Source organism: Physcomitrium patens, chromosome 2 (genome assembly GCF_059467195.1).
Source record: "Physcomitrium patens ecotype Gransden chromosome 2, ASM5946719v1, whole genome shotgun sequence".
In the NCBI taxonomy this organism is placed as follows: Eukaryota; Viridiplantae; Streptophyta; class Bryopsida; order Funariales; family Funariaceae; genus Physcomitrium; species Physcomitrium patens.
In genome coordinates, this window is record NC_143411.1 from 162,593 (window position 1) to 189,006 (window position 26,414).

General features: G+C 38.1%; 4 protein-coding genes across 12 annotated transcripts; 2 read left to right on the forward strand and 2 right to left on the reverse strand.

The window, feature by feature from the left end:
• The first annotated feature begins 1,050 nt into the window (after window positions 1–1,050).
• On the forward strand, window positions 1,051–3,603 carry LOC112275380 (uncharacterized). 2 transcript variants are annotated; one of them, XR_016506615.1, is made up of 4 exons: window positions 1,051–1,295; window positions 1,480–1,937; window positions 2,074–2,767; window positions 3,177–3,603. XR_016506615.1 is itself a non-coding variant. In XM_024505725.3 (3 exons), exons 2-3 carry the CDS (start codon window positions 1,481–1,483, stop codon window positions 2,706–2,708), a joined length of 1,092 nt encoding a protein of 363 aa, XP_024361493.1. In that variant the 5' UTR covers window positions 1,054–1,295; window position 1,480; the 3' UTR covers window positions 2,709–3,603. The 2 variants fall into 2 exon arrangements, 1 of the variants encoding a protein (XP_024361493.1); XM_024505725.3 differs by having other exon boundaries at window positions 1,054–1,295; window positions 2,074–3,603.
• On the reverse strand, window positions 2,072–11,449 carry LOC112275347 (uncharacterized). Of its 7 annotated transcripts, none has more exons than XM_024505702.3 (21): window positions 11,060–11,449; window positions 10,568–10,683; window positions 10,044–10,183; window positions 9,545–9,735; window positions 9,238–9,348; window positions 8,993–9,106; window positions 8,714–8,785; window positions 8,170–8,300; window positions 7,858–7,974; window positions 7,569–7,680; window positions 7,131–7,328; window positions 6,908–6,997; window positions 6,449–6,661; window positions 6,042–6,110; window positions 5,718–5,921; window positions 5,344–5,517; window positions 4,776–4,977; window positions 4,440–4,528; window positions 4,182–4,301; window positions 3,716–3,874; window positions 2,072–3,345 (listed from the first exon to the last, which is right to left on the reverse strand). In XM_024505702.3, exons 3-20 carry the CDS (start codon window positions 10,126–10,128, stop codon window positions 3,731–3,733), a joined length of 2,436 nt encoding a protein of 811 aa, XP_024361470.1. In that variant the 5' UTR covers window positions 10,129–10,183; window positions 10,568–10,683; window positions 11,060–11,449; the 3' UTR covers window positions 2,072–3,345; window positions 3,716–3,730. The 7 variants fall into 7 exon arrangements, 6 of the variants coding, with proteins under 6 accessions (XP_024361470.1, XP_024361440.1, XP_073388277.1 ...); XM_024505672.3 differs by having other exon boundaries at window positions 10,044–10,221; XM_073532176.2 differs by having other exon boundaries at window positions 10,044–10,221; window positions 10,568–10,689.
• Window positions 11,450–11,816: 367 nt separating this feature from the next.
• LOC141045102 (uncharacterized) lies at window positions 11,817–13,217 on the reverse strand. 2 transcript variants are annotated; one of them, XM_073532178.2, is made up of 3 exons: window positions 12,659–13,217; window positions 12,437–12,491; window positions 11,817–12,268 (listed from the first exon to the last, which is right to left on the reverse strand). In XM_073532178.2, exons 1-3 carry the CDS (start codon window positions 12,797–12,799, stop codon window positions 11,991–11,993), a joined length of 474 nt encoding a protein of 157 aa, XP_073388279.1. In that variant the 5' UTR covers window positions 12,800–13,217; the 3' UTR covers window positions 11,817–11,990. The 2 variants fall into 2 exon arrangements, with proteins under 2 accessions (XP_073388279.1, XP_073388278.1); XM_073532177.2 differs by having other exon boundaries at window positions 11,817–12,271; window positions 12,659–13,212.
• A 756-nt stretch (window positions 13,218–13,973) lies between these two features.
• Window positions 13,974–16,334, forward strand: LOC112279012 (putative MO25-like protein At5g47540). Its single transcript, XM_090256320.1, has one exon. It carries the CDS (start codon window positions 14,410–14,412, stop codon window positions 15,412–15,414), a length of 1,005 nt encoding a protein of 334 aa, XP_090112446.1. The 5' UTR covers window positions 13,974–14,409; the 3' UTR covers window positions 15,415–16,334.
• Window positions 16,335–26,414: the final 10,080 nt, after the last annotated feature.

A 26,414-nucleotide genomic window follows, 5' to 3' on the forward strand; every position in this document is an offset into this window, starting at 1 on the left:
GCACGCATTTTCAAATGTGCGATGATAGAATCCATCAATCCCATTACTTTTTCTCGTAATACTAGTTCTCTCTCTTTTACATCGCTCGCTCTGATACCATATTGAATCGCATTCTATCAATCCTCAATACTTGATAATAGAAACTGCAGACCAGTCTCCTGCGCCTATGAGCCATTGTAGATCAAAGTAAAAACACACAGAATAACAAGTGCAAACAATTACCCAAGAATCAACAGTGACACCACTACGTGTACTGAGAAAAGTGAACTATAAATTTCATCGCACGCGTTGTTCTTATACAGAATAAGCTACTCTATTCCGATGGATATCTATTTGATGTATTGATGGGTGTCCAGAGCTATGTCTCGATGATACCTTATCTATGATGATGACATCTACAATGTTGATGTAAATGTTCTAGTAGTATCTAGCAGACAGGGCATCTATCCATTATATTCAACAATGTCGACCTTGGAGCTGACCAAGAGCGCGGGGCCCAATTACATCCCCTAAATCCGCAAGCCGCACGTGTGAACTGAAACATTCGGCATGAAGCAAGCCCCAAACTTGCATCACTACTGGAATTCGTCTCTTCCCTCAGCGATCGATGCATATTATTGTTCTCACCCAACACTCAGCATCAAAAGTCCAACCTGATGTGCAAATCCTCAGAAACGCATTCTGGGATAGATTCCCCAAACGAGAGAAGGTTGGAATGGGTCGCTCAACTTCATGACGAGACAAAGGTGCAGCAGTTCCGAATCGCAAATTCCTTCCCTCGGGATCGAAGACCTTGCCATGAACGAATTTGGGTGCCGGATGTAGTGCTGCAGCTTTGCCAATCTTGACTGCTTCCGACCCTAAACCTTTCACTGAGTGGAGCACACGTAAGGGTGCCGTCTCCGTCGTTGCCCCACCAAAACAGAGATGAAATTTATTATTTTTGGGGCTTGATTGGGCAGGTCATATATCCTCGCCGGATGAGTAGCTGACGTGGACATTCGTCGCCGTCGCCCGTCGTAGGCCTTCCGCTGCGCTCACGCGGCTGATGGCAAAGACGGGCAAGCGGCGGCGGCGGCGAGAGCGTATCGTGGCGACGTAGCATTGCGTGATCAGCACTCTCCCGTGTTTCCCAGCCCGTAGGGCGACAGGCAGCCCGCGATCTTTGTGAGAGTATCCAGGTCAGCAGAAGCTGAGGGTTGGAGGCGTGGACACTGGTTGTGTCGGTGTCCACCCCACCATAATGCGGCCTACGAATTCCTGTGCTGGAGTTCCTCATGCTATGTTGCATTCAGGTGCGCAATGGGCTGGCTTTCTCTCCCACTTAGGGTTTTGCAGTTGTGTTGCGCTTGGTCCCGTCCCCACTCACCCATTTCCTTTTTCGGTCTCAATTTTACTGTGATTTTCATTTTGTGGATTTGGCTGAATTTGAGTTTTCTTTCACGATCTTTGAGGGTTTGCAAACTGTGGATTCGCCAGGATGGATTCAAACATCTGGAGCAACTTGTCGCTGAATGTGTTGGAGTTGATATTTGCTCGCTTGCCTCTACAATCTCTGGTTCGGCTTCGGCTTCTGTCAAAGCAGTGGTATTCGCACTTGAGCTCGCCTGCCTTTCAGCATGCATTCAGCGACGGACAACCTAAAGATTTGGCAGTTGTGGATTTTAAAAGAGCTTGGGCTTATGATGCTAAAGTTAGGAGATGGCACGCCATTCCTTTGCACTACTTGCCCTTCCATTCTGTAATGGCAGCGGATGGAGGCTTGCTTTGCTGTGTAAAATTTACCAAACTTGAACAATGTCTTCAGTTCGTTGTGTGTAATCCTCTCACTAGTGCGTGGAGGGTGCTCCCATCAGTTGTTGGGGTGCGGATGTGTCCTGTAATATTTCATATGAAAGTGGATACGCAGTCCAGGCATTACACCATCAAATTTTTAGGTCCGTACTCTCCCTCCCACCACTACTTGGTATATGATTTGTTTAGCCAGCCAATCTGGCGGTGATTCTGACTCCTTGACAACTTTTGGAATGTCAGCTAATCGAATTTGCCTAAAAACGACATGTAATACTGCAGGTTTTAATGAACAAGAGGCTTTCTATATTTATAGTTCGGAGATAAACAGTTGGGAGAAAATCAGTTATAGCAGACAAACCGATGTAATGGGACGCTACTTCTTGATCGATGTGAATCATGGTATTATTCACACCTGCGACATACACCCAGGGACGTCAAGCGGGATCCTGTTTCCGCCGGATTTTCAGGACAGTGTTGCGCAACTGGAAATATCTTTTTTCTTACAAGCGGAAGAAGGCCATGTCTTTCTGCTGAAATCGTATAGCAGCAAGGACCAAGGAGACAGGGTTTGGAGTCAGGATGTGGGGATGAAATGGGAGGAATTTTGTTGCATTCCCAAGGCAGACGAGTTGGAGGAATACATCTTCTGCGTGTATCTCTGGAGGGATGTCATTCTCCTGCTTGGGAAAAAGAGAGAACTCTTTTATAATGAACCTTTTGAGTTGGATTCAGAGGAGCATAAACTAGTAGACTCTGGGAACGCTGAAGGCTTTGTTGCAGATCAGGTGAACGACAAGCTGATGCTGATGTTGGACTTGCGCACCAAAATATGGACTGACGTGACCGATCACAGTATAGAACCCGGACTCTTGTCCAGATTCATCATTGAGTTACGACTTGATGCAATTCCTTGAACAGCTGGATACGCGTGGCCAACAGCTGTTTTAGGATTGGAGTAGTTAGTGGCGCATTTGTAAGAGATCGTGTGCCCAATTCTTCTTTGAAAGAGTCGATTACCCCAACTGACTTGCTTCGAAAAGAGCTCCTATTAGTGATTAATGTGTTTGCAACGGATGCTCTTGTACCAGTTCGGCTCATGTTTTTACTTACATTTGCTAACCATGGATATGGTATTGCAAAATCAGCTCGAACATATTTCAACAGTTAGTTTGTAATGCTGCTGTGGATATCAGTGTCGACATCTGCAATGCATTGCCGGAATGAGTAGCCAACTGCAGAAGAGCCGGTCCTAGCTTAGGTTTATGCACGAAGAGGAAGATTTGACTTGGTTAGGAACGACACTATTGAACTTGTCATGAACAGTTTCAGAAGAGCTGGTCCTAGCCGCACTTCATGACACTATTGTTTTTGCATTTGACCAGGTCTAATCAATTGCTGCTTGACGCTTTTCAAAGCCAGTAAACCCAAAGAAGATGTTTCCGAGATCGTCGATACCGTTTATGAATGTACAAGTATAGAAGCGAGCCATATGGACAGAGGCTCATCTGTTGTGTGCTTTGACTTGTTCAAGGTGCCTTGTATTATAATGGCCTGCATCATCAGTTTCAACAGGATTTTCTCAGATGGACTTTCAGTTTTGGGTCAACTTAGCTAGCATCTAGCATACTCTACTAGGCACATTCATCAGATAGATTCTTGCTACCCAGTACCATTTAGCAAGTTAAAGGGCGCTGTTGTGAAGAAGGGCGTACCCTAACGAAGACTAAAGCTAGTTGGTTAGTTCGTTTACAATCGGCACGTTGAATGATATTTGGGAAAATTGCGAAGGTAAAGAGCACGCATGTGACATGGGGCGTTGGTGTGTGTTCATACTTGGTTGAGAAAAAGTCAAAAAGTTGAGAGAGCTAGTTGCTGAATAATGTAACGCGAATCGGATGATGAGTAACAGAGATTGATGTACCTTTGAGGAGTAGGATTATGGGGAATCTGGTGGACTTAACGGAGCTGGCTTGAATTTTCTACTCTTAAATCGCTGTCTACATTCCTCCTCAAACTTCAGATACTCTTCCTCCGCTTGCTCGTCCCAGGTGCAAGTCTTAAAAAATTCCTCCTGTCTTTGCTGCCCGCATTGTACACCATACAAATCATAACCAAGCATAATAACTAGTTCTAATTACACTTGATTAAAATCGAGCTATTGGTTTACTTCCAATACTGTCCTAGTAACTTATCTACATCATCTAACCCATTAAAAACTGGGATTATCGACTTCATTAACCATAGACATTGCCACATATGCTTCCGAGGAGATTTTCATAAATTTGGTTGTTTGCAAGTAGATCAAATGATCACACAAACTTGGAGAATAGCCTGTCTTCGATCCTAATCATCCATCTAGTTTAACATGAAAGAACATTCTGAATCACCTCCTCTACTGCTCGTATAGCCTGTCGTTTTGCAATCTCAGCACCACGACCTTCTGCTCTAGCTTCGACGTCAACCACCCAGGCTTGTTGCCTGATCATGAAATTCTTCAAAGCAGGCTTCTAAAACATGAGCAACATCAAATCTTCAATTTCAACGTTTGAACCCTTCTCTATTTTATAACCGAGAGGTCAGAAACTATTTCGATACAAATTTCAAATTGCTGATAAGCCTTGGGAAAACCATTCTAGCGTAAGAACCTCTTTGTAAGTAGCACGGCGAAGGCTTCGAGGAATCTCCATGATATGCACGATACCCTGTACATCTCCAACCGCAAGAAATTGGGGTGCTGGCATATCACACCACACATTTGTGAGATATGTACGAAACATCGTTGAGTTCGTGAATTGGTTCTAGATCCATACATGAAAACATTACAAGCAATTTAAACAATCGTCTATGCTTTAAACCCATGGCTCTTGCAAAATCGTAAATGGGTGGACATGAGGACAGCAGTACTAACATCAACTCCACTGATAAAGACAACTGTCTATGCTCATAAGATTAATATACCCTGACAGACAGAATAAGCTTACTCTTCATTTTCCAAAACTCCAAAACCGTCACTTGGCATGCGCTGGCATGTACTACCATGGATGGTTGATGAGTAAACTCAAGCAAGTCCCAAATTTCAACAGTTCCATCGATTAATCCTATGTATATAACCGCAGGCCGGGAGGGACTCCAACAACCAGTTGTGAGATAGCTATCTGAGGACCTCGAAACATAGATAGGTTTCTGCAACCGACAACATAATCAGAGATTGCTTTCATAAGTGTCCCTAGAAACGCCATAATGAACTACGTGAAGAATGAACGAGGTGTTTGGACAAGAAACACGAGACTCGAGCTCTAATGTCTCGATGCAAACACAAAGGGCTTCAGAATTTCCTCTTTTTGTGACAACGGCTTTGAGCATAGGAAACAGTTAACTAGGTAAGAGGATCACCATATGAAAAAGATCCTTTAATTGATGCTAGTAGGTGGCAACAGTAAAAAGGGGGCATGTAATTTACTGCCTCCTTACGACTCCTAGCTTTGCAAACAATATATACCTCAGGCAAACAAAGTTGAGAGATAAGTTGCTGAATGGAACAAGGTGCACCTCAATGCCACCCCTCCACAAGGCAAATGTCCAAATGCCTACAGATAAAAGCACATCGTCAAAGAAGGGTGACCGAAGAAGTGCTCGCACAGGTCCCTGATGGACCCCTGTAACTTTCGGAACATTAGGACTGCCAGCAGCAATGCTCAAATCCACCTCCGCCACCTCTCCAAACTGCAGCATTCAAACAAAACAATGAATCCTACACTGAACAACAAAACAGCTGAGTGGGGTTAGGAGGGGGAGGATTCGTGAAGTCATAAAAATCAAGAAGATCTAAATTGAAAAACGATGATTTAGAACACATACTCAACCATTGTTTCGTGAAACATAAAAAAATAAAATAAATAAAATAAATAAAATAAATGGCTCACCTCTGTACTGAAAAAATAGGTTAAGCCTCTGAACCCACGGGATAATTTTAGAGGTCCCAGACGCCTACTTTCAGAATTCAGCTCTAATTTATGGAGGGGCATCCAATTGTACTTCTGCTCCTCGTAGGCTGCCCACTTTCTCTCGTCGGACCAAGCTGGGTCCAATTGTGGTTCGTTTATCTTTGTGATGTCCCAGAACATAATCTGTAACCAGCCGTGTAAATGATTCAATAGAATCGTTCTTAAAGCAAAGTAGAGATTACAACAAACCTAACCACAGAAAAAGCGTAGATAATGTTCCACAGTTTCGCTTCTGACGTGTACCGTTCCATCCGCAGAAACAGAGGCAACGAGGTTGGCTTCACCATTATTCGCAACTCCGGTAACACTAATCTGTGATAGCAAAGCACAATGCACGCAAGCAGAGTATTACAGACGACACGTTTTAGATAGATTTAAGCAAAATAGATTTAAAGACGTTGGTATACCTATGACAGCTAGTGTATACAAGAGAAGTAGCAGAACTATTCCAGATGACTCGTAGCTTTAGAATCAAAGTGATTTCCACAAAGCTAGATCATGACCCTAAAGTAATAAACTATTGAAACCGAGAATGCCATAGCAATCACTACTGCATGAGGGTTATATTTTGTGTCATTGACTGTTAAAATGTGTATTCCTGAAGACGCGTTTATGTTGATGAACTCAACTGGCTCAACAGGAATATTTACCTCGAAGTCCTTGGGAAGCCAATGTATGTCAGATACAATGGACGTTTGAGAAGTACTCATTGTGCTGAGCAGGAGAAAAGCAACAACTGGAGGTTCTATTACTTTCTTTTCCCCTTTCTTCTCCTTGGCCAGGTAATTAGGTGGCACTTCGGGCTCCTTTCTATCTCTCCTATCTTGATAATCCTGAGCTTTTACGATGTCCCAAACTATGACCTTCACAACGCATATTTCAATAATACGGCAGTTTAGAGGCTGGTTATTTTATTATTTGCATGATACATGTACAAAACAGTTCACCAGAACATGAATTCAACGATGTTTTCATCCAAAGCTTTTAAAGTGGTCTACTCGATTTCCCAGCACAAATCTCATGGCCAATCCAAGATTTCTTTTCTTGAAATCATCATATTAATAAACCACTGCGTTTCGCGTATTTCGCAGATGGGAGACGATTTGCACCTGGCCATTGAAGCAACCACCAGCAATAATCGTCGGCTTTGAAGGGTTGAAGCGGAGACTGAAGACATCGGACGAGCTCTCTAACACTGCCTGCACAATTTCATACTTTGTTAGTTCCAAAGAGTCGTGATTTCGTGAGATGCATAAGGAATGTTGTCAATCGATATCTAACATTATTATTCAAATCAAATAAAAACTTATCATGTTGAGTCAAACTATGTACCCAAGGATGGATAGGATCAGCAAAAGTCCACAGCAAGACATAAGAACTGGCTGGCCTGTTCGCCACTTGAATCCTTTCATCAAACGAATGTGATGCTGTAATAGCAACTGCAACAATGCCTCGTTTTCCCGGCATCCAATCAATAGCTGACACCATCTTATTCTTTCCATAGTTTAGATCCATGAAGGATTGGTACTCCTGCATTCCAACTCACCACCCGCTGCTTCATAACTGTTACTCAAATGAACTCAATCACTCTGACACCACACTAAGAGCATCCCAGTCAAATACCTGTCGCCGTAAAAATTCAAACCTGGCTCCGCTCATATATCCAAAGCACTTGAGATACTACATGATGAGGACTCATTCCTTTTTTGCCACAGCAAAATTTTGGTTGAAGACAAGGCGGCCTCAACGTAAGGATTGCCTAGAACTTACTGAAACAGAAGTAACAGCTCGATCTCCATGTTGATATTCATCGTCGATAAACTGTGCAAACTCATCCTCGAACAGATCGAAAACTTCATTCTGTTGGAGGGCGTCCACGTACCTAGTTCATGCACACATCTCTCCAAGGTTAGAAATGCATCCTAGTCCTAGTGACGACATGTCTAAAATGCACCTTTGTCATGTGATAAGATTAGAGAGTTGGTTTATATGTCGTTCAGTTTAACGTTGGCAATTATTTAAACAAAGCTCGCTAGTTAAGAATAATATTAGCTCTTACTTATATTTGGCCTTCGAAAGAAAGTCGCCCATTTCCTTACTGCTCAAGATTTCTCTTGTCTCAGCAGCTTCCTTGGAAATAGGCTGATACTGCATTTGGTTATTCCGGTGCACCTTTCTGATAAATCCAAGTGTCATATAAACAAGTAAGGTTTTCATCCCCATCAAACAAAAATACGAAGCTAGAAAAGCTTAAATGATTTATTCAAAAACTAGACCTAACCTTGTACGAGCTTACAATTTATTGTGTGGTCAGATGTTCCTCAGAGCTGATGGGGAAGTAGATAACAAATCGTAAGGTTAAGCTCATAACTGAACGGTTTGGGCACTATTGTCTTTAGTAATTGGAATCGCCTGCGTTGCAGTTTCTCGCTCAACCATAAACTGGTCAAAAGAAGGGTCCTTAAAGGGACGGCACTCCATCTGACTACTAGTCCAATTTTCCTGTGAGCACCACATCCTTCTATTATTTCAAATGATTGTAAATTACTGATATCCTTCCATTATCAACTTCAGGGTATACAAAACTTCTAACACTTATCGCATCAAACCCCTCGTATTATCTGAAGAGTGAGCAGGTCTAAGTTTTAACGAAAGAAGTTCTTTGGAGGGGCTAATTCATACTTCGTCGCTTAATTCCAACTGGAATTAGCATCCTCATCGACTGATGTTATCAGAGAATTCCACAGCCCAAATCCTGAAGCAAGTTACCTAGGGTTCATGGATAATATGACTTCATCCACATTCACGAGATCGCTAAGTTTATGGCCCATAGACCTAAATGTATGTGGCTGTTTCCTGATACTTGGTTGCGATTAAGGACTGAAGACTCTGAAGGAGACAGGAGAATTGCGTACAAAGGATTCCTTATCAACAAGTATCGACTTTTGATAATACTCCTTGCGCTTTTTAGTTGCTTTGATAACAACCTGTATGAATTACAGTACGCATAGAAAGAATCAATCCCCATGCCATCCAATCCCCATGGCATATGAAATTCCTAAGTGATCACAGACTGACGATCTCTGCATAATTTTGAAATGAGAAATATTCTAGAGTAGCTACGGAAACAATAAAGATCAGTCTCAAAATTCAATCCCGGTAAAACAGTAGAAAAGGTTGCTACTGATGTGCACCGGATCACGGCTATTCCTAACAATCTCTGCATCAACTTCCGCGTCGCTGCCCAAATTTAACCAAACCCTGGGTCCTTCGCCTGCTGTCACTGCATCAATTTCATCTTGTACAGCCTGTAAATATTCTTACCAAAGCACAGTGTCAGTGAATAAACTCTCTCCAACTAATCGTCTAATCATTGTACAGGTGAAAATTAGTTCAAAGGATTCTATTTCGTAGAAACTGATTCAACTTCAGCACTAACCTTCTCAATGGCATCTCGCACTTCTGGTAAAACCACGAGCTCAAAATTATGATCACATACGTAGCGATCATCAGAAATGTAACGAAGAAGAAAATAAGGCTCGTGATAATTCTGCGAAGCGATGCAAGGTTCAGATTGTCATGTCATATAACTGCTTACATGAACTTGCGGCGTGGACTAGCATTTGACAGCTTGAGCAACCCCAGCTGAATTGCATCACAGTGGATCTGCTACAAGAGTTTCAACCTGAATATTCCGATCATGCTACCACCGAGTCAAATCTTCAAGTAATGGCGAGTGTACATACCATCAGCGAGTCCTTAATAGAATAGAAATCGGACACGGCTCCAGAAACCTTAATGTCCTCTTTAATCTGTTTCGTGTCCGCCTTGAAAAGCATATTGTTCTCTGTGTCTATTTTCTTCTCAATGTTTAATCTTTCACACGTAGCATCGAGAAGATGCAGTGATACCACGCCGTAGGGATGCTCCTCAGGCACTGTGGTGCATTCAATCATAATCCATCAGAAGATTCCAACATTAGAAACCGGCAAGATCCCCTCAACCACTAGAAGATACTCTATGAACATGATAGCAGATGTAGTCTCTGTGGTGACATCGACGAAGCGTTATGCGCAATCGTGTGAATCGCATTGCCATCTTAGTCATGCCCGTCATATCGAAGTAGTTAAGTGACAAATAGGGTACGTGAATACCATTATGACACGTTCACGCTGAAAATTATAATTCAAAAAATGAGTAGCTAGAAAGAACTAAAGCAGAGAAAACATACAAATAAAAACGAACCTCGGGGTGGGGGTGTAGGTGGTTTTTCCTCTTTCTTTTTCCCCGTTAAAAGCGCAATCTTTTCGGCCACACTTGTCTCTGCCATGGCTGAAACTTATTTTGTGTCGAATGACGTAGCCAAGAATGTGTAGGACCTCCAACTGCAAACAATGCACCCTAGTCTGTGTTTGTCCTTGTTCTGCAAATTGAGTCACTTTACACTTATTTTATCAAAATCTGCAACGTGTGATTCGGCAATTGCAATGGCAAACTTGGAATGAAGTTAACGTCCACGGAAGTTGATAGAAAGGTAGGGGAGATGACAAGCTTCTCTAATCTCAAACTGAACCCTAATACATGATAACTCTAAAAGCTTTTGTCCTCCATTTGCAACCTATCACCAAAAAGAATGGAGCACTGACAGATAGTTTGAGAGTTTAGCGAAGTGGAGCTTCAAAAAATAAACCAAAGCGTCATAGCAAAAAAGATTGCAAAACATCAAATAAATCAAGACAAATGTGACATCAGAAATGCAAGCCGATCACCTTATCATGACTGCCAAGTTCCAGCAATACGCTACTTGACACAACGTTAAAGCTGTGGATAATCGGGCAACTGGGAAAACTGTGAAGAGGAATGTATGATCACAGATAGAGTTATCCTGCACCTTAGAAGTGAAAGTTATAATAGACCTGCAGACAAGTAGAATATCGGACTAAGAGTGTAAAAGTAAAGAGCTTTATCGTAAAATATATTTCTGCCAATCATGTGCTCGGGCGGTGATGATAACTAAAACGTTGAGGAAAAAATTATGTCATATCTCTACTCTGTACGTGAACGCACAGTCGCTGACCCAAAGACAATTACAAGAAACTAAACGGAACCCAGGCATTGTTGTGTTACAAAAATAGGTTTACTAATCTGGGTTTCTATTTTTAAGAGAAAGGAGAAGTTGTAACTTCACAAGGTCCAGGAGTTCAGACTGGCGATTCGACAAATCGTCTTGGGATTGAAAACATGAATTGCTTGTTCATTACCATAATTAGATCTTCGCTTGTCAACGACAACCATTTACTTCGAAGTCCCAAGAGTCGTTGGCCAATTCTTCTGGAACCGCTTATTCCATACTGATCCCGGTCGCAAGGGACCAAGCACTTCATGTCCACCTACGGCTGGATATCCGGAATGACTGCCTTGGGCTAAATTGCTCTGCAAACTATTAGTCGCGCGGAATCTCAAATGAAAGCGGAGTACGCGATTTCGTCACAGAACCAATATCAGTGACACGGTTCACTACCAGGAATAAATTTTAGCAAAACCTCTACATTATGTCACTCATAGTTAACTAAGCAGCACCGCCAGCACACATTAGTGAAATCTTTCATATATGACTTCAACCATGACTGGGGATTCCATTTGAGACTTGAAATTGTCCCCAGGACATTTAGAAATTAAAGCAACACAGCACCCAGCTAATGCCACCACTTATGTATTGCAGATAATCATATCCTACTTGGAATGACGAGAGAAGTGTCAGACACTAAACAATCCTCGAATTCTTGGCAAGTACAACAAGAATAACCTCGACGGAACGACTGTTCGGACTGACATAAATATAACATCAAAGTTTTTAAAAAACAAAAACAGCAATCGGCAACACTAAGTCGTTTGTCACTGCGGATGCATGTCTTCAAGTTCCACATTCTTCGAGGACCTCTACATTGCTGTGGATCACAATTGCACTCTACCCCCAAAGGCATCAAAACATTGAACCATACACCTTGATGACGTTCATGAGCCGGGGCTAACGCTGATGGTTCCAATATTCCAGATTCCTTACTGGTAACATGTACTCGAAGATAAATAAAATAAAATAAAACTGCCTGTGTGAAGAGCATTGTGGGATAAACAGCACCAGTCTCCAACTGGCACGTCCTTCTACTTAAAGTCGCTATGAATTTGCATGCTTTAAGGAGTATCAGTGAGCTCTGTTACAGCAGGTGGATTGTTGTTGTCCATAAAGCAGAAAAAATTCACGCCAGAGGGAGAACTTCCAACCGCTAGGTCAATTCCTGATACAGATGCACTGGGTATAAGAGGGTGCACAACAGCTGGCTCCGCTGGTCCCCCTAGCTTCCTACGCATTGATGCTGCGATGCTGCCATCGCGCCTCTTTTTCCTCTCCTTTCCAATTGTCACAGTCTCAGAGCGCATCTGCTTGCACAATTCTCTTATGACTCGCATGCCTACTGCGTTCATATCAAAAGTTCAAAAACACATCAGTGTTGTGGACTACTATACCATGACCCTCCTTTTCAAGCCTTCATATCAGATGTCATTAAATTAACTTCATGCGAATTTAATTTGATTTTAGCAGTGGTCCGGAGAATATCAAACAGTTTACGAGTGCATACCTCGCCGTATGTTGCGTGCAGCTTTGCAGTTCCGGTAGTAAGGAGTCTTGAGCACCTAAAAAGAAACGACACCAATCACAAGAATGAACTTGCTACGGAGAAGAATTGACAAACGGTATCCTCAAGACCTAAAGCGGATGCATGGAATGTGTGCTGAAAAGTCTGAAAGGCAAACATGTAGTTCGAAAGCAGAGACAAACAAAATGAAGCGCGTAGAACTACCTGCAGAGCATTGGAGCGAATCTCTTGCACGGCTTGCTCCAACTCTGCGAAGCGGGAAAAGCCAGCTGCCACGCTCTGCTGCCTACGTTTGCGCGATACCGCTTTGTCAGCTTTCTCTTTATCCATCAAAGAGAGATCCATGGCTGGACTCCAATATGCACAAGCCCCTCGTCCTCTCGTTTCGCTTCTCCAGATAAGGTTCACGCCATACTGAAGCTTGAGAGACTAAGGTCGAGAATGGACAGGCAGAGACATAGCAATGTGAGCAAAGAATAGATGGGAGGGAGAGGAGGAGAGGCCGCGCATTAACAGATGGCAAGTCAGTGCTGACAAAGGGGGACGACATGGGCAAGAGAGAGAAGCAGGAGCAACTCATGTTGAAAGCCATGTGGTGGTGAGGCGATGGTGGTGGTAATGGCGAAGTGATGAAGAAGAGGGCATTGAAGGCACCATACGGAAGGTGCAGGTACAGCATTGCTCAGGGTTCATCAATGCGAATGAGCTCGCTACCATGGGGGGGCTGCACAGACGTGAAGACGCTACGGCGCTGCCTTTGGCTTTGGCTTTGCCTTGGCAGCTGGCGACCTCATTCTCTGCCTTGTGCGGGTGCATTCTGGCCTCCCACATTCGCCTCCCGCCTTCCTTTTCTGTCCCCCACGGATGTATGAGTGAAATCGATCAATGGATGAATGGCTGATAATTGGATTAAAAAACATTCCAACAACAGAAGACATAGAATTCTCCTCCTTTACATTGTCTCGAAGTCCATTTGCCCACCAAGCAAGTAAGAAATATTTTCGAGAGTTTTTTTTCAGAATGTTTACCTATTTCGACTAAAACTTTAGCTTCGTCCTGGAATGGCATGGAAGTAGCATCACACTAGAAGCTGTATGTTAATTTAAATGAATGTGTGAGTGTGTCAGAGTGGATGGAAATGTCTAACTAAAGAGAAATATATACATCCAAGTTGACAAAGTATGCGTGCCGCTCATTCATCCAAATATGGCAGATTCATGTATGCGGGGTAGGAGAGGACAACGATACTCCTCCTCAAAGGGGGGGGGGGGGGGGAGTCTTCTGCCATACAGAACATGGGAATAATGGAAGTCATTTCTGTTGGATGACACAGCAACCAGAGACGACGTGGACGGTCCCCCGCAATCTCGACCAATAGGAAATGGAGAAGGAGGCTGACGAGGCACAAACCCTCTGTAACCTGTGCGAAATGGGATGATGGGGTGACCCAAGCAAAGGGAAGCGAAGGGATAGAAAGGAATCCGGAATGGAGGGAACAAAGAGGGGGGGGTGTGTGAACGCGAACGGGGTGTTTGAAGAGCTTCGTCCATGCTGCCGCGGCCCCGCACTGCCCCTGCGCTGCTGCCCTCCCTGCCCATCCCGGCGATGATGCTGTGCGCAAGCTGTGGGTCGGACATCCATGCCGGCCTCTCTTCCTCGCCATCGCTACCGCCTCTCCCTCCCCCTCCTCCTTCTCCGTCCTTTTGGCTTTTTTCCTCCGCTTCTCTGCGTTCCTCTTTTCGACATGGGATGTGCGCGTGGAGGTTGAGGTGTTACCCAGCAGGTCCAGGATTTGTGCTTCGTTATTGGAGTCCGAAGGTAGGGCTGCGATTGTGCGGCAGATGGTTTAGATTTGAGGAGGTGCGGTAAGTGTCGATTCTATCCATAGCAGCGACGCGGGAAGGATCTACTTTTTTTTCTGGAGAAGCGCGGCGTGGTGAGGTTCGAGGGGCAAGATGAAGGGGTTGTTTAAGGATCGGAAGCGGACGGCGGCGGAGCTGGTGCGTGTGACCAGGGAGTTACTGCTCTCGTTGAATGCATCGCGCGATCCGAAACGCGAGGAGAAGATGGTGGATTTGGCGAAGAATATTCGGGATATGAAAATCGTGTTGTATGGGAATAGCGAGGCGGAGCCCGTGCCCGAAGCGTGCGCGCAGCTAACGCAGGAGATGTTTAGGGAGGATGCAATGCGTTTGTTAATACAATGTTTGCCGAAACTGGAGTTAGAGGTGCGGAAGGATGTCACGCAAGTGGTGGCTAATCTGCAGCGGCAACAGGTGCAGTCGCGGCTGATTGCTGCTGATTATTTGGACAGGAATAAGGACCTTCTCGATCTCCTTGTTGCGGGGTATGACAAGCCAGATTTGGCATTGCACTATGGTGCCATGCTTCGGGAGTGTATTCGACACCAGAGTATTGCTCGGTATGTGTTGGACTCGCAGCAGAACTTATGCAAGTTCTTCAAGTACATAGAGTTCCCTAATTTTGAAGTTGCGTCCGATGCTGTTGCCACTTTCAAGGAGCTATTGACGAGGCATAAGTCTACTGTTGCGGACTACCTGAACAAGAATTACGACTGGTTTTTCTCTGAATATAATACTAAGCTTTTAGCATCTCCTAATTACATCACGAGAAGGCAAATGGTGAAGCTGCTCGGAGACATACTGTTGGATCGTTCCAATGTCAACGTGATGATGCGGTACGTTAGCTCTAAAGAAAACATGTGTATCCTCATGAATCTCCTCAAGGACCCCAGCAAGAGCATTCAGATAGAAGCCTTTCATGTTTTCAAGGTATTTGTGGCCAACGAAAATAAACCACCTGAAATTGTAAACATACTGGTGGCTAATCGTAGTAAGTTCCTTCGATTCTTTAGCGACTTCAAGAGTGAGAAAGAAGATCCGCAATTTGACCAGGACAAAGCTCAAGTCGTGAAGGAGATTGCAAGTCTGGAAGCTTAAGGATCAGGCATAGTCCGTCCTCCTCTGAGTATGGCTTTATATTTTCCAGCACAGTTTGCGGCTTCTGAAGTCAAGGGTGGGACGCTTGGCTTATGATATGATCTACCAGAATGTTTTCTAATAAGGTGATATGTGCCGAATACTCACTGGAAGTCAGTTTGGTCAAATATGGTCTCGTCGACATGATGAAATTACAGTACAACGTTCTGTACTTGTGTAAGCATTACACACACGGGGTGGTACTTTAGCTGTTACTCCCTAATTTTTGTTGACTTATTTCCTGCTAGAATTTCTCTAGCTGAGTGGGGGCTTACGTTTGAGGATTTTAACAACTGAAATCATCTTACATCGGATTCTCTGTATTTGTATGACACAGCGCAGCTATATCTTCCCTGTAGTAGTTGGTGCCTTGTTTTTCCTGCTGTTGCTAGATAACTTCTCCATGGTCAATGTTTTAGGTCAGACACTGTAAAGTTGAAGTTCTGGATATAAGTATGTAGCCGCTGCATTTTAGAAGCATGAGGGCCGTGACTTTGTCTTCATGCAACTCATGTGTTCTCAGTTACGCGTTGAATGTGGCCTCGCAGAGAACATGAGAGGTCTTGCCCATAAACCTGGTTATTACTGGTCATAGATGGGTAGAAGAGAATGTGGTGTTGAAGGAGGCCAAGAGGTTAGGTGTCTCCGTCCTTAGGAGAAGTTGAGAAGATTAAGAAGGATACCAATGATATGTGACATCTTCTCATACCTCATTAGTGAAGTTTTTTCTTATCTACACAAATCGAACGAGCTGTAATGCAAGTAAATAAGCATTCAGGCCGTTTGTATACCCAGCTCCTGTTGTGGTGGAAACTGGAGCTGATACACAAGGGAAATCATCTGCACTCTTGAGCAATAAACCCAAACGAAAATTTACTATATCAGGTTGGTTTCTACTCAACACTTCTTTAAATGAAATCTATCACAGTGAATCTCTGTGGAGTTGTTGCACCAAGTTTGTCTATGTGGTGTCTTGATTTGATGCGTGAATGCACCAAACACTGTCAAGTAGACCAGTGCCATGGTGTCATGTTAGACTTGTATCAGTTGTGCTCACTCCCTTGGAGATTGAAGAACCCTTGGCATGGTCACATCTAGCTTTGGTATTGATATGGAGAATTGCATTCGACATTTTAAAACAATATTAACATGTGAATTTGTAAACCTCAGTGGCTTAATGCGAAATCTATGTTTCTAAGTGAATGTATCAATTAAAGTACATTATTTTCACACGTGTTCCATACTGTGTGGATAATCAATATGTAGTTCTCACACCAAATAATAATAATAATAATAGTATCAATCTATCACCTAATCATGCTTGCAACAATTTGATTCCTAGATAGTAAAAAAATCTTGACTGAAGCATTTGCTTTTATTCTATTTAATAATTAATATGTAAACAAGCAAACACTTCAAAAATATAATATTTTTTTTTGTTAGTCGAATGATCAGATTTTCAATCATTAAAATACATATCATAACAATGTGCTTCACAAAATTACGTTGTAGATGTACCATTCTTATTGTTTCATGAACACAAATTAAAATATTCATGTGTGTACACACACACACACACATATATATATATATATATATATATATACTAATTAAGCTTTTTAAAAATTAACCTAACATACTTTGATACTTCAAAATATGCTAAAATTTAAAGATAAATTCTTAATACCATCTTGTGAAATCAACAGCCAGGGTGCTCCATGGCATTGGAATGGGGGTATGGGCCACGGGGCCTCGTCACTACATGTCGCACAAACCTCCTGGCTCCGCCATCGTGGGCCTTCGGATCGCAGCTGGCGCTCAGATGCGATGTCAACCGTCGATTTTATTACGGGGAACGGAAGAAGGGAACGTAGGGAACAAAAGGGGGCGGTAGGTTGGAGGCCGGGCAGTTTGAAGGGCGGTATTTTTATAACTCAGAACCCATTCCTCGTCGGCCCCGCACTGATCCACACTGACATACATGGGTGCTGAATTCTGTATAATATAAAAATACAAATTTTGTATAATATAAAATTTTAAAAATATATATATATATATATATATATATATAATTTATTTATAAAGGAGATTTTCAAATACGTATTTTTACTTGAATGTATTTGTGAATAACTTTTTAGAAAATATAAGTTTGAATTAGTATATTTTGTGCATTGTCTTAATGAACACAATATTCTTTTAAATGTATAAAGGTGCTTCTAGCTTTATTAGAGTTATAAAAATAAAATAATTTTCATTATGCTTTTTTTCTTCAATATTTTTCCAATTGATTATTTGAAAAAATTAATTGTATTGAAATTATAAGTTATAAAATCTAAAATACTTAAAAAGACTAATATTATGTAAATAAAGATAAATATATATATATATATATGATTAAATTAGTAAATATGGTATTTTAAATTTTAAACTTATAATAAAATAAAATTTATAAATTATTATCTAAATAAAATTAAAAAATAATTTAAATATACCTCACAACTTCAACTATGTTATCTTTTCTAATACAATTGAATATGTGTAGAAGAAAATGCATATATTTTTAAAAAATACAAAAAAAATAACATAAAGATACCATAAAGGTTTTTATATTATTTTTAATTATTTTAATTATTTATTTATCTAGAATATAGTTTCTCTTGATAGTATTATTTTAATCAACATATATCACTAAACTAATGATGTTTTAATTTTTAATTTTTTTATTTTTTTCATCTATTTTACTATTATAAATATATTTTAGTATTTTAATTTCAATACAAAAATTGTATAAAAAATTCATTTAATCTAATTTTTTTATTTGTATATATATATATAATACTAATATTATAAAAAATCTTATAATCTTATACTAATATTATAAAAAATCTTATAATCTTATATATATTTAATTTTATTAACTTTAATATTATACAAATGTCTTGTAATGGAACAAAGTAAGTATGAAAGAAAGAGAAGTTAGAAGCTACAACACTTAACATCAGCAAGATTACACATAAAATGAAGTGAGGAGTAAGATGATTCTTACTTTTGGTACTCTTTACTTATAGCTAGAGTTTATATCGATTGTAGATGAACTTAATCATTTTCTTTATTTTTTCTTACATCCAATTAAACTCTAGATTCTTCTTATCTCAACTGCCATCTAAAAATCTTAGCCACTACCATAATAACATCTTTTAACCTTTTGTAATTTTTTGACTATTAACAACTTACTATGGTTTTAATTCTATGTGGTGGCAACTATACAAGATCTTAGTAATCTTCAACACTCTCACTTTGCTAATTATCAAAAGGCTTTTAAGTCTAATGCTTTTATCAGCTGGTGGTATTTATCTTTTATCAATGCTTTTGTAAGCACATCAACAAGCATGTCTTTTTTCGCACAATATTTCATACCAATTACTTCTTCTTCAATTTTTTCTTGTATGAAATGATGTTAAACATCAATGTGCTTGATTCTTAAATGGTGCTTTAGATTCTTAGAAAATGCAAGATGTCTTTGATTGTCACACATTATTGGAGTTCCTTCCAATTGCATTAGTCCAATATCTTCTAAGAGTTGTATTATCCAAAAAGCTTCTGTTGCATAATGACTTGCTGCTATGTACTCAACCTCTATGGTTGATCTTACAATGATAGGTTGTCTATTGCAATTCCATAGAATGACTCCCACTCCAATAAAGAATACATATCTGGTTGTGGATCTTCTATTATTTGCATCTCCAACCAAATCCACATCACAATATCCTTATAAATCAATGTTGTTACTACCAAAGCACAATTTGAAGTTCTTTATATTTTTTAAGTACCTCAATATTCTTTTTACCATTGCCCAATACAAAGATCCTACCTTAAACATGTGTTGGCTCACAACACTCTCATTAAATGCAAGATCCAGCCTTATAATTATGATTACATACATAAGTGAGCCTTTTGCTGCATTGTGTAGAATACTTTGCATCTCACCTTCAACTTGTGCATAGTCTTCATTTATGAGCTTCATCAACTTCAAATTGGCTTCTAAAGATATTTGAATGGGCTTATACTCCTCCATGTTGAATCATTTCAATACTTCTTCAATGTACTTGATTTGGCTCATTGTAATGGTCTTGATGCTACAATCTCTTACAAACTCCACTCCTAAGCAATAGCAGAGCTATTCCAAATCACTTATCTCATACTCTTTATCTAATATGGCCTTCTTCCAATCCATATTTTCCATATCGTTAGCTAAGATGATCAAATCATCAACATAGATGATTACAATCAGTAAGAACTCTTTAGATTGCATCACATATAGTAAATGATCTTCAAAGAAATAAATCCAAACAAAGAAGAACTCAACATCAATAGACTAAGACAGATATACAATTGTACATATTCAAAGTAGAAAGTAAAATGGTTCTCCATTAAAGCTAAAGAAGATCTTGATATATTGGAAGATTCAATTAAGATATTATAATTCTTGTATTAAAAAATAATAATTTAATAAGAGTTAATTCCTCCCATGACCAAGCCTTTAATAGCACTAGCAAACTCCTTTATTGAAGACTTCTATCCTAACAACTGTAGGATTTGATGAATAGGATTAGATATACAAATTTTAATATAATATAAATAATCTATTTCAAGATTATGAGGCAATACTAAGTAAGATGGACATATTTTGTACCTCTGCAGCTTAAATCTTTCTTTGGTCTTTACAAATACAAAATCAAGTTTATCACCTGGCTTAGCTTCAATACTTAGGTCCTTTAGTCTATTGCTATATACTAGCAAAGGTATAGTAGTACTAGAATATCCTTTCCCAAATGTCTTTGTAATTATTAAGCTTTCAAAAGGAATGTGATTTCTTACTAAAGATAACAACTTAGTTCTAATAAACTCCATTATATGTTCGTATGGTGCTGAATTCATTCTCATCTCTACTAATGACAAATACATATGCTTCAAGAATATGCAACTATCTCTTCTTGATACAACAACTACCTTGTATGTCATCTTATGTTTGCCAGCTATAAGTCCTATGTATCTCTTTTTTATAATTAAAAGAAATGTTTCAAACATAGTTTCAAACTCAAGCTTTATAAGTGTAGGAAATTCTTTTGATACCTCATTAGATATATGCACAGCTAATGCTTTGCAAGATTCATAGTCTTGAGCAGTATCAGATGTAAACATACACGAGTCGATATCACCATACACCAACTGTACTAGATATCTAGATGATATAATGCTTGATGCATGCATAAGCATTGATCTACCTATTGTTGTTGTGTACTTTGCACCTTCTATAAATTGTAAGTATGAAGAGTTACGAGTTCCATATGAATCATACACAGAATTAGCTAATATCTTTAGAGCAAGTTGTCTCCTTTCAAGAACTATATTTTCTATTCCTATAGCCATACTAGATTGTATCTTAACTTCTTTTCTTTTTAGTATTAATACCTTTACTAGAGACGATACCAATCCTAAAGGCTTCTTAGCAAATATATAAGACTTTCTATAAGATACTTACACAGTAAAACAACGTTGATTAGAATTCTTCTTAATAAATGTTGAATAGCATATATTATGTTTTATTACAATAGAAAGACATAAACTTGAAAAGTCAAGTAAAAAACACCATTTGTAAAGTCCATGAGTAGTATTTGATAGTATAGCTCCTTCATATTTAAACTCTTTAAGTAGAGATTTTGTTCTATCAAATACAATATTCTTATCATAACACTTTTTGTACAACTAAGACTTCACTCTTATTTACTGGCCTCTGGTGTAGAGATCTCTAATTCTTGTACTTGTAATAGTCAACATCTCTGTTACACTAACCCATATATTCATATTATCAAATAATATAATTATTAGTAATAAATCTACTATACAATATCTTGCAATAGTCTCGATATATTCCTTATCACCTTTCTTATACAAGTTGAATACTTCTTTATATGATAACTCTACATTCTTATTTCTAGTGAACTTCTCTGATACAGAAGACAAGCTATAGCTTTGCAGCTTATATTCCTTCATAATGTATTGGTAGATGTCTATAATAATATGTCCTAGTAGATCAATCATTATATAGTCATTAAAGTTATAAACTGAATTGTTCCAATTAATATCTATTCTTTCAGTAGCAATACCTTGAATTCTAGAGCTTGAAGGTAAGTTAATAAGCTTTCTTCATAGTCTAGTATCAATGTATTTGAAATCAAGCATGAATATATTTTATCCTATGATAATTTCTAGATTTATTTCTTTGATAAGAACTCAATATCAACAGACTTAGCCTCACTCCTTACAAATCTCTTATTAACAAAAAAATGTATAAATACATTGGTACCATACTCTTGGTGATTGTTTCAATCCATATAAGGATTTCTTCAACTTGCATATAAGGTGTTCTTTGCCTTATTGTGCAAATCCTTGAGGTTGATCTATGTAGATGTCTTTTTATAATTTTTGATTCAAAAAGGCCGTCATCACATCCATTTGGTGTATTTCCAAATCTATTATTGCCTTAATTGCTACAATGGTCCTAATAATAATGAATTTGGCAATGTGTGCATAAGTCTCATTGAAGTCAATTCCAGTAACTTGTAAATATCTTTTGGCAACTAATCTTGTTTTGTGCCTCACCACTATAGCCATTGCATCTCTTTTAGTCTTAAATACCCACTTACAACTAATGCTAGATCGATTTGCTTGAAGAGGTGCCAATTCCTATGCACCATTGTTCATATGAGATTGGTACTCTTTTTTCATAGCCTTTTTCTACTTCATTGTATCTTAGAACTTTAAAGCATCACACAAAGACAATGGATCAACAAAAAAAGCAACATTTGTATATTCTTCACTTACTTCAAGAAAGATATGGTTCTTCCACCATTTGCCACAAGGTCTTTTTTTTCTCAAGGGATATCTTCTTTCATTTGAAGAAGATTCAACTTGTTGCACTCCAAATTCACTTTTAAGCTTCTTTTTTCTTAAAGCTTGACTATTTTTATTTAAAGGTTGATACTCTTCATCATCATCATTATCATCATAATCTTTAACATCTTCATTGTTGGTCATTGGAATTTGCAAGGCCTTTTTTTCATCTTCTTTGCCTCTTTATTTTCATTCACGTTTTTATCATCTTCATCTTCTTCATCTTCTTCTTTTGTTGCTGAAATTGGAGATTTATCCACAAACACATTATTATTCCCACTTAGACACATTTTCAAGTACTCACAAGCACTTTTATATTCTAAAAATTCAATCTTATGATTTTTTGATGATCTTTTTGGTGTCTAAACACATTAACCTATATGTCTTGGTACCTTCACAATATCCTAAAAAAAAAAAACTTTATACCTTTTGCATCAAATTTGGACATCATACAATCTAGTAACTTTGCATATGCAATGCATCCAAAGGTCTTAATATGTGAAATGCAAGGTTGTCTTCCATTCCAAGCTTCTTGTCGTGTCATTGATGTAAGAACACTTATTTGAAACCTATTCTTTATATATATTGTATTTACCACAATTTTTGCTTAAAATTCATAATTAAGATTTTGAGCATAAAACATGCTTCTTGCCATCTTTATAATGGTTCAATTTGCCCTTTTAGCAACACCATTTTGTTGTAGAATATATGGAGTTGTTGTTTGTTTAGCAATTCCTTCATTCTTCAAATAAACATCAAATTGCTTAGACATGTACTCACCCCCATTGTCCCTACATAATACTTTTATCTTGTACTCACTTTGTTTTTCAACAAGTGCATTAAATTCTTTAAACTTTGAAAAGCACTCATTCTTTGCTTTAAGAATATAAATCCAAATTTTTCTTAAGAAATCATTAATAAAAATGAAGAAATACCTTATTTGTTTAATACTTGTATTCTTTATATGTCCTTATATATTAGAATGGACAATCTCCAATAACTTTGTAGTAAGTATTGCTATGCCACTTGGAAATGAGATCCTTTGTTGTTTGCCTTATATGCATCCTTCACATGCAAGTTGTATTGCATTTTGGCTTGTTTTGCTAAGATCTAAACTACTTATCATAGACTTAAGCTTTGCCATCCTCTTCATGTTCAAATGGCCAAGGCAAAAATGCCATATATTCAATTTGTCTTAGTTTTAAATCAAGTCAAATATTTTTGAATATGATCCTTTTGATTTTTCCGTACACAATAACCTCTACTATAATAGAATCAATTTCAATGGCTTCATATGTGCCATTATTTGCCAAAATTATATTTGATGCTAAAATAGCCTTATAAGTGTCAAATGAATACTTATTAGGTGTCATATGCTTGGAACAACATGAATCTATAATCCATTTTGATATGATAGCCATAGAGATTTTGTTTGTTGCCATGAATACATAATCTTCTCCTTCAAATTCATCTTATACACTATTTGCATTATCTTTTTTCTATTTTTTTGCCTGTGTAGCAATTTCGAGTAAAATATCTTTCTTTGCCACAAATGAAGCAAGTTTTGATATTACTTCATTAATTTGAATAGTTGCCCTTACCTTGTAGTGAATAGAGTGTTGAATCTTCACTTTGAGATTTTTTTTTTTTTATTCTTGGTTACTTCATGGCTAAGTCTTGTTGTCACATAGTCCATTATAAGTTCTTTCATCTTGATGGATTCCAAAGCTACAATGAAGTAGTTATAGAATTCTGGCAAGCTCATGAATAGAATCATGACAACATCTATTTTTTTCCAGGTCTTGTTAACAATTGCAAGCTGATTTACAAGTGCCTTCACCTTGTTGATGTAAACCATGAGGTCTTCACCTTCTTCTATCTTAAATGTGAAGAACTTCCTCCTTGTGTAGATGATGTTAGCTAAGTTCTTGCTCTTATAGATATTATAAAGAGTCTTCCATGCTTCTCCTAGTCCTTTACAAGAGATAATATGAGAGAAGTTGGTTTTATCCATATTATATGTAATCAATCCAAAGACCTTCTTTCTACAATATTTGTAGTCTTTTTTTTTCCTTTGTATCAACATGCATGCTTGGAAGCTCTTCACTTTCATCTACAATATTCCATAGGTCCAAAGAAGCCAATAAAAGCTCCATTTTTACCTTCCAATGGTAAAAATTCTCACCTCTAAACTTTTCAATTGCTCTCAAGCCTTCATCCTTATTTGAAGCTATGTTTAAAGAAGAGATGTATAAAAAAAGATCAAGTGAAATAGTCCTAAAGCTCTCAAAATCAGCAAGAAGGAGTTACTATATTAAAATCTTAGAATGCCTCTTTGTGAATAAACTAGTATTTTTACTCTCAAAACACTTTAAACTTCACTTTTAGGACCCCTTACAAGTTCAATGATCAATATAAACATATCAAATTAGATTTGCCAATCTTCTATTACTTTTATGCTCACAAATCATGTCTAGACACCATAAGAGATCTTTTAAGTACCTTAAAGTCTTTTAATACATGAAACTATAAAGTTAGTCTATTAAGGATCTTAATCAATAAGAAAAAATAATTCTAATGTTCTTTAACAACACCATAAGGTGCAAATCAAACTTTGAATCAAAGATATACTTAACAACAGGTAAGAGCAAATAAAGATCTAAATCTAGATTTGAATCTAAAAGTTAGGAGTTTCAAAATTATAACATCAACAATAATAATATTATCTACTCTAAACAACAACAAAGACTTCATAAAACTTCAAAGAAACTCACAAAGGAATGTGAGTGGACCCATAATCTATTGAAGAGAGAGAATTTAGAGGCTACAACACTTAGCATCAACAAGATTGTACACAAAATGAAGTGAGGAATAAGATGACTCTCACTTCCAACACTCTTTATTTATAGCTAGAGTTTACATTGATTGTAGATGAACTTAATCATTTTCATCTTTCTTTCTTATATCCAATTAAATCCTAGATTCCTCTTATCTCAGCCGCCATCATAGTAACATCTTTTAATCTTTTGTTATCTTTTGACTATTAGAAACTTATTATAGTTTTAACTCTATATAGTGGCAACTATATAAGATCTTACTAATTTTCAACAATAAGTTTGTAACTTAAATTATTTTTCCAATTTCCACTGTTTAATACAAATTTTATCTTATATTTTTTTATCAAGAGTTCTATTGCAAATATTTCTAGTTCTATTTTAATTAGAGCTTATACTTCTAAAAAAATTAAAAATATTAATGATAAGATTAAATAAAAATTTACAACATCAAATAATTCAAGTTTACTATGTATAAGATATATCTCTCTTTGATATACCTTTTTTATATACTTTTATATAAATTTGATTTAATAATATAATTATTTTTCATAGAAAAAAAATAATAGAATTTGATTGATCTCTCTCTATATATAAAAAACTCAAAACCAAAATATTTTGTGCATTACTAAAGTTTTAAGACTATCATATTAAAGTTGAACTATTTTTTTGTCATAAAAATAAAATCCCATTAATTTAAACTATTTTTTTATTGATATAAATATTTTATATAATTATATATATATATATATATATATTTTTATCATTATTTTGTATATGAATATAATGTAAAATTCTTAAAAGTATTTCTAATTTTTTTTAATTTGGTTCTATGCAATATATATTTTTTATAATATATTTAATGAGTTGCAAGAATTCTTCCTGGAAACAAGAGTATCATGCACATTGAGTGCTGTTGTGTATGATAACAGAAAAGGAAAAAAAAAAGAAAAAAAATTGTTTGAAGCAAGAGTGATGGTTGAAAAGTGGGATTGAGAGGCAGCCCCTGAACAACATTCGGCACCCATGTATGAATGTGGATCAGTGCGGGCTCGACGAGGAATGGGTTCTGAGTTCCCAACTTACCGCCCTTCAAACTGCCCGGCCTCCGTGGTTCCCCTCCGTTCCCTCCATTCGTTCCCAGTAATCCAATCTACGGTCGATATCGCATCT